General features: G+C 40.8%; 1 protein-coding gene across 4 annotated transcripts; it reads right to left on the bottom strand.

Annotated features, from left to right (window-relative positions):
- Window positions 1-421: 421 nt before the first annotated feature.
- Window positions 422-7626, bottom strand: LOC101169210 (dynamin-1-like protein). Of its 4 annotated transcripts, none has more exons than XM_020706045.2 (18): window positions 7463-7626; window positions 6844-6962; window positions 6489-6630; window positions 6270-6308; window positions 6031-6077; window positions 5870-5941; window positions 5693-5779; window positions 5384-5546; window positions 5035-5155; window positions 4607-4945; window positions 3161-3281; window positions 2899-3054; window positions 2703-2792; window positions 2516-2614; window positions 2287-2403; window positions 2093-2202; window positions 1837-1996; window positions 422-1740 (listed from the first exon to the last, which is right to left on the bottom strand). In XM_020706045.2, exons 2-18 carry the CDS (start codon window positions 6943-6945, stop codon window positions 1684-1686), a joined length of 2022 nt encoding a protein of 673 aa, XP_020561704.1. In that variant the 5' UTR covers window positions 6946-6962; window positions 7463-7626; the 3' UTR covers window positions 422-1683. The 4 variants fall into 4 exon arrangements, with proteins under 4 accessions (XP_020561704.1, XP_004072529.1, XP_023814326.1 ...); XM_004072481.4 differs by having other exon boundaries at window positions 6844-6965; window positions 7463-7625; XM_023958558.1 differs by lacking the exon at window positions 7463-7626 and adding an exon at window positions 7078-7334 and having other exon boundaries at window positions 6844-6965.
- Window positions 7627-7781: the final 155 nt, after the last annotated feature.

Here is a 7781-nt window from a genome sequence, read left to right as displayed (position 1 = left end):
CCCACCCACCCACACTCATCCAACATTAATGACCACGCTCCCCGTGTCACATCCATCACACAGTTCCTCAGCTTTAAATCATGATTAACTCGGATTGCTTGACATCAAGGGGTCATTAAATAATCCATCATCTGATGACTGAAGTGAGGCTGTGCTTCCTCTGCAGCAGTGTCGAGTCAAACACAAAAGGATAACAGCGGATGAGCCTGCATGGCGAGCATCCGAGTGCGTTACATCCACGGGTGGAGACGCTCTCGTCTGCACAGATCCATCCAACCTGCTGAAAGCAGCGTTACGATCCATGACTTGAGGCCAATCGTATCTGTTACAACACCACAGTGGAGGACAATCGGGTTTGATGGCCTCAGCTGCAGACTTTTTTCTTTTATTGGGATAATCAAACAGACTGGAGGAGGTGGTGCATCGTTCTTTGTTCACGTTTTAATGAACTCAGCAAACAGCACAAATATTGGCAAGCAAGAACTGAGAGGCAATTGTCAAAGAAATGTACAATAGAACAAATTCAACCTTCATTCACTGCTTAAATCATGCACACACACACGTGCACACTAAAGCAATGCTTTTACACATTTAACACAGAATATGTCAGAGCTACAGAGCAGGTCGTCCTGAGAAACCCAACAAGTGATATGGATCCATTAAGGAATGTTTCAAAGTAAAAGCACCATAAAATAAATAGACGTTTTTTTTTAATCAAGCAACATATTACAAACAAAATATGACAAAGACACAAATGGCTTTAATCAAGTAAGGATTGTAGATTTACCAATTTTGATCATTCTTGGAGGCAGTTTGTCTTTCCAGCAGAAAAATAGTCAACATTACATGAACCTTCAAACTTCTACAGGAGACGTATAATTGTTTAAGGAATAAATATTAAACAGTCCGACTTCTTTAATACTTCTAATTTTAGAATATGTCATCCATAACAGCTCACTAATACTCAAACGTGTCTATGAAGGGATCTGATGTTCTCCACTTTATTTCAAGAATTCCAAAAATATGTCTTGTTAATGACACAAAAGTGCAATATCCTCCAAAAGTACAAATGGACTGATATGTAAATATGACTGACCAATGCAGCTCTATTCATTAATAAAAACTATTTGTTTCACCCATCCATTACTTTCTGGACAATAACTGCAGTTAGTCTTCACTGTTGCACTGCAGTCAGCACTGGCACGCTTTTTTTTCCCTGTCTAAATGATCAAAAGGTGATGAAAGTTTAAACTATAAATCCATATTAGCACAAGTACCTGCCAAAGGGGTCCAGGGAGAAGCCCAGCTCATGGATACACATGGAAAAGGGCAGCGTAAACACATCCTTAAATATTACACATTACAAGGTCACACTTAAAGCAGGAATGTTCTCATAAGGTGGCGCTAAAAGGACTATGTTTGTGGCTATGATTTTCACAGGAGGAACCTCTAAGAAACACCTTTGGCCTGAGTTTGGAATTGATTTTTCCAACGACACACATTAGAGGGAACAGCAGCAGCTCCACTGCGCTGAACATGATCTGTTGAGACAAAGTACCGGCTTAATGTGCTCATTAGTCTATGAGGAAACTACTGCGGCACACATCCTCCACAGAGAACTCGCATACACTTTAACACGCATAAAGCTCTCCACAAACAAAGAGGCTCGTCAGCTTCCTCTGGCTACCAAAGATGGGTCTCCCGGATCTCAGAGATGATGTTATTGGCCTTCTTAAGTGCCTGAAAATAAAAATAGGGGGGGGGGGGGGGGGGGGGGGGGGCAGGTAAATTGACAGATACCAGCAAGAAAATGTGGAGGGCTTTATACTTTAGTACCTCGAGCATTTGTGCGACCTCGGTCCGCTGCTGAGCGGTTTCCTGAGACTCGATGAGTAACTCCTGCAGCAGGCCCTGCTTGTAAAGCTGACCCACCAGCTCACTCTGCAGATGCTCCTTCACGAAATTCACCAGGAAGTGCATGACCGTCTTGGGTACGCTGCAAAAAACACAAATCCAACTATGTTACAGAAACTGAAAGACATAATCTCATTGGGACTGGATTATGACTAGATCTGTTGGGGTCAAATTGAACCTGTCTTGGATGCTTTTGCGGACAATCAGGAAGTAGGAGTTGATGAGACGCTGGATGATTTCACAGTCCCTCTGCTCTTTGGCACTCAACTTGCGAGAAATGGGTACCGCCTGATAAAAGGAGAAAAGAAAAAAACATGTGGCACTGAAAGGCCTTGGAAATGTTTTTGCTTTTTTACTAATCCCAAAACTCACTGTGTCCAGCAGGTTGACAGCTTGGGTTTTGCTGGGACTGCCAAAGCCTGGCACTTGAGCTTTATTCTCCACTGTCTTCTCAGTCTTCCAGTGCTTTCCGCCGTCCAGAGTGTCTGCCTGAAAACCAAAAATCCAAGAAGTTAGAGTCAATCAAGCCTGCTTATTAGTATTCCCACATTTTTACGGTGGCAGAACAAATGAAAAGCAAAAGAAAAAAAAGTAAAAATACCTGCTGACTGTTGACAGATGCTGAGACCTGTGCTGCATCTGTGAAGTCTGGATGTTTTGTGTTGATATAGGCAAGCTCAATTGAAATTAAATTGTGCACCTAAAAGAAATAAACAAAGGCCGAGAATCAGTCACCTCCAATTATTTACAAAAAAATGAAGCCTTTGTTTAGCAAAGGTACAAATGACCATTTCATTAGTAATTGGCAAGCGCTTCCTCAATAATCCGGTCACCACTTCCACTATGGAATCGTGCAGTTTGGGAAATCGAAGAAGCTCCTATAGACACAAAAAGCGCTGTGTTTTATGGTAATGGCATTACAATAAGTGCACTACTGTGCCGCCCATCATTGCTGTTTGCAGAGATCTTCCTCTCTCAGCTGACCTGTGTGCTGTAGGAGGAGCAGTGCTGGATGATCCTCTGGAGCTCCTCGTGAACGAGCTCTACGCAGCGCATGCTGGGCTCCTCCAGGCGCTTTATTTGCCTCTTCACCAGCAACTCAAACGACACTTCAGGTACAAAAAGAGCCGGCCTTGGACCCTGCAGCATGTTGTTCAAACCCATTAATACCTGAATTCAACTGTGTTTGAAAGGAGAAAAACAAAATGATTGAAGGACCATTAGATGAGCGGAAGAGGAAGCCCACCGTAGCGTTGCGGATGGCGGTGAGGATGTCCAGGTCAGTCAGGCCTCCCAGAGGGTCGATAGACTGCAGAGTGCGGCCAAAGGTTTCGTGGAATATGTAGCAGATCCGAGCACCTCCACAGCTGCAGAGGAGATGAGTTTAGCTCAGGCACCACTGCTGCTTTACTGTGCTTTGAGTCATTCAGGTTAATTGAGCCCAAATTTAACACAACCAACCGGAAAAAAGCAACAACAAAAGGTCAATATTTTGTCCCAGTAAAAAAAGAAATTGTCTTGATGAAAGATAGCAGGAAGAATGAGGTGCCAAGACCTATTTGTAATCCTTCAGTTTATGACTACATTACCAGGAAACTACTATCTTCTTCATTCTGTGAGCCAAGAGGCAAAAAAAAAATGAATGAAGTGCTGACTAAAACCTAGCTTTTAATAAGCCAATACACGTAATAAATAAGTAAAAACTATGTTCTGCTACTTATAATAACTAGGAATGTTTTTAATTAACAACAGAATATGTTTAAAGCATAAAAAGCTTACTTCAATATGAAGTACTTGAAGTATGATGGGGTTTTTTTCATGGAAAAGAAAATAAATTCAGTTTTATCCCATGAAAAAATATGAGGGTCAATTATGGATCTACAATTCTAGCAGTTTAAAGACATTTTTGTTAGATTTTCTTCTCTTGAAAAATGTTCCATTTCAGAAAAACATTTATTGCATTTTTTATGTGAAAACCTGCACAGATACTTTAGTATTTGTGGAGCTGACTGTGATGATTAAAATCTTCTTTCATATCATCTGATTTTTGAACAATTTCAGATTATTTAGGAAGATTTAAGATTTCTTTTCATGCTGTTAAAATGTTGTCAAAGATGGCTCTCATTGGCTTTCATTCACTAAAAAAAGTGAAGAGTCCACTCATGTTTTATTTTGAAAATCAGCCTGATTATCCGTCCTGCTGGTATGATCAGTGGCAACAGTGGCATGGTTTAAATGTGGATGGATGCCCAAAAAGCCTTGACCATATTTGGCTGAGCAAACAGTTGCTTCTGGGGTGAGCTATAGAACCTCTAGTGGCAAGATTATAAATGATTCAAAGGTTTCTGATTGAGTGAGGAGCACAGGAAGTGTGAGCTGCAGATATCTGGGAACTCCCCCCCTAACTATCAGAGGTCTCAATTTGAGCTAATTCAATATTTTTCTTTGGGTAGGTAGTTTGTTTCTTTTCCATTTCTATTAGTTCTGCTGGAATTACTTTTAAACTAAGAACATTTCAATAAATTAAACGCTTCAGTCAAAATTACATTTGAGTTGGCTTAAAAAAAACATTTTCTTGGTGGTCAGGAGGGATTACCTTAACAAAAACGGAGTCTAGTGAACATGAAGACTGTTCATCATCATTGAGACATTTGTTTTAACAGAAAAGACAATCAAGTGAGGTGATACTCACAGCTCAGATGTTTGGATGTGCCTGGCTGTTCCCTCTATGGTGTTGCAATAATCTGTGGCAAACTTGGTGACAATTTGCAGCAGAGTGGCGCTGTGGTCCTCCACAGGTTGACCATAGCTGTTGAGTCGTGCCTGGTACTGGGAAATGAGTACTGTCACTCGTGTTTTGAGCTCTGGCAGGCAGTCCCTGATGTGGTGCATGAGCAGTTTACTAAGAGTTTTTGCGAGGTAACGGGAGCCCGCTCGGGATACGAGTGAGGGGTAGTGGCGCTGCAGGAAAACGTGCTCGTCTTTAATCGAGTCCTCCAGGCTCTTTTGAGTATTAATGTCATGCTGGCTCCTAAAAGAAGACAGGAATGGAGGTTTCATAGAAGGCTGATGTGGTAGACTAAGCTAAAATAAGACGAACATGTATGATTTCTTTCACACCTGTTGACCACCCCGATGATGCCAAGCCTTACAGGTATGACTCTCCCCAGGAGGACCTCCAGCGCATCAGTTCCAGCATCCATCAGGTCCAGTTTACTGACCACCAACAGCGTTCGACGACCTGAAGAACCCAAAATCTACGGATCAGACCTGCAAGTTCTCAGCATGAACGAGGACTTTCAAAGTGACTGTCAGGAGCATTTGGACTGGAGAGAAATATCTCAACCAAAAACACACGGAGACAGTCCTGAACATTATGTAATTTAAAATTTAGATTTGTTATGCAAGAAGCACATTTTAACAAAAATCCTCAGAGAGAGAAAAAGGGATTGTATTCAAAATGTCTTACCATCTGGATCAACCTCACGTGCCAATTTCAGAGCATCAGAGGTGGCCAAGTCAGAATTGGCAGGGGATACTGCGAGGATAAGAGAGTTTGGATTGGAGATGAAGGATAAGATCATCTCTTGCACTTGAGCCTCAATGTTTTCTGGCTGGTCTCCAACAGGAACCTAAAGCAAAAACAAGAGGCATTCAACATTAAACCCAGGCAGATGTTTGGATGAAATGAACATGGATTGCAGATACAGATGTTTGCACAAATCAAAAAGTAAAGATAAAAAAAAAAATTGCATTTTTGTCAGATTACTGAGTTCACCTTGATAATTCCAGGTAAATCAACCAGAGTGAGATTCAGAACTTTGGGGGAGAATATCTTCAAATATATGGGCTCACAAGTGATTCCCTGGAAAACAAGAAAGAAAAGAAAACATGATTATTATGTAAAACCAAAATATTGCAGGTCAGTAAGGTTATACAAAAGCCTTTTTCTCACTTTGTTGTCCCCCGAAGTGCGCTCTGTCTCTGCTTCGATTTCTTTACGAATTTCCAGAAAATCTGTGAAGATCTGTTAAGAAAGGCACACCCATCAAACATCAGAAAGCTTGCAAAACAAAGGAAGCAGAAGCATAACAAGAATAAAAATGATGAACATACCTGGTTCTTACAATGCAGAAATGTGCCCCATTCTTCAGCTTTGACACCTGAATAGAAAATAAGAGCATAAAAGTGTCAGGGATGAAGAATTAAAGTATAAAAGAATGGAATATGAATTTAAAAAAAAGGATTTGGCAAAAACATAATGAAAATAAACTGAATTAACTAAATGAGTGAGACGGTTAATGGTAAACATGAAGAAGTAGAAACTTTTTCTCATGCAGATCAAATATAGTGACCTGTGTAGCTGTTTTGAATATTTTGTTTAAGCCCATTTCCTAAAAAGTAGTAAAGAAAAAGAGGAAGAAAATGTGTTAGTTCAGAAAAACCCTGTATCAAAACCAAGTGACAGAGAGAAGTGCATAGAAAGATTTCAACATAACTCAATGCTGTGAGAGAATTATAAGCCTAAGTGTTTTACATCGAATTGAGTTATCATTGAGTCATAATCTGTTTACCATGCTCATTCTTCAGCCTTTCCTGTTGTGGAGCAACATTGACGAGCTGCAACACAAGGGGTCGTCTTGTGACTATTCCAGATCCCCGAGGCAAAAAATCCCTTCCGACCAGGCTCTCTAGCACTGAGCTTTTTCCACTGCTCTGTTATAAAAACAACGACAGCACATGAGTAATAACAGGACATCATCTATTTTTAATTTAAAAAGAACTTTTTAACTAGAACCCTGAACTGGGTGAAACCATACTTTAGTATACATCTACTCTGGATGATTATCCAATAATCAAGACAAGATAAGTGTACAAACACAACATTGTTTTCACTCAGTTTTCCAATTCTGGTTTCCATCCACTGACCTGAGTCCCAACCACGACTATCTGAGGCAGCTGTATGATCTCTGTCCCGACCGTCTGAAAGACCTCTTGCAGCCGGTTGATGGTGGGAATCAAAGTTTCCATCTTTCCAGTCGTCTCTCCTACTGTTGGTGAACACATGAGGGATGTGAACAGAAACATCAAGACACTCAACAACGAGAAACAAGGCTGTTTGCTTCATGGATGCAACCATCTCTAACATGTTTAATTGATAACCTTAGGCTTAGCTCTAAGGAACAGGATCTTCAGTTTTCCTCCTCTGTGGCGCGTTGCTATCCTACTAAGGCTTTTCTCCAGGGAGAAGTGGTCCTGATGATCATGATGAGAGGACTCAACGCCTCAACTCGACCAACATCGGATACAATGTACTACTTACTAGCTTGAAGGGATTTGAAATTTAAAATTAACTATTGATTGCCGGTAGCAAAGGTGACAGCACGTACATTTTAGACATTTGTTATCGACAAAGTCCGAGGTAATAAATGTTATCTGCTAACGCTCGCTGGATGAATGCAGGAAGTACAGTATGTGCTGCTAGCTTCATGCTAACATTAGCTTACTGGCCATAAATAAATAAATAAACCCGATATTACATTCTTACCTTTTCAGTGTTTACGAATATATCCACCCCTATCCGACTATTCTATGTTTCATACTTTAAATTATGCTAAATATGTTTAAAATACACCATTTTATAGGAGCTGGTTTACAAGTAACCAGAACATAAAGCACAGACCAAATGCTTGGAAAGAGGGGCGGAGCGTTGGTGGCAACCCACCTGATTGGTCAAAAAACATAGATCACGTGTCTTGCTATTGCTTCATTGGCTCCCTTAATTGTTCTCGCCCAGCGGTAAAATAAAATGTCCCGCCTTGCGACATTCTCTTCAGTCTTCCTTCTCCTTGTTTCCAAACCGGCAA

Source organism: Oryzias latipes, chromosome 9 (genome assembly GCF_002234675.1).
Source record: "Oryzias latipes chromosome 9, ASM223467v1".
NCBI classification, from domain to species: Eukaryota; Metazoa; Chordata; class Actinopteri; order Beloniformes; family Adrianichthyidae; genus Oryzias; species Oryzias latipes.
The sequence above is the reverse complement of the archived record's forward strand: the minus strand, read 5'-3'. Positions and strand labels throughout refer to the sequence as shown.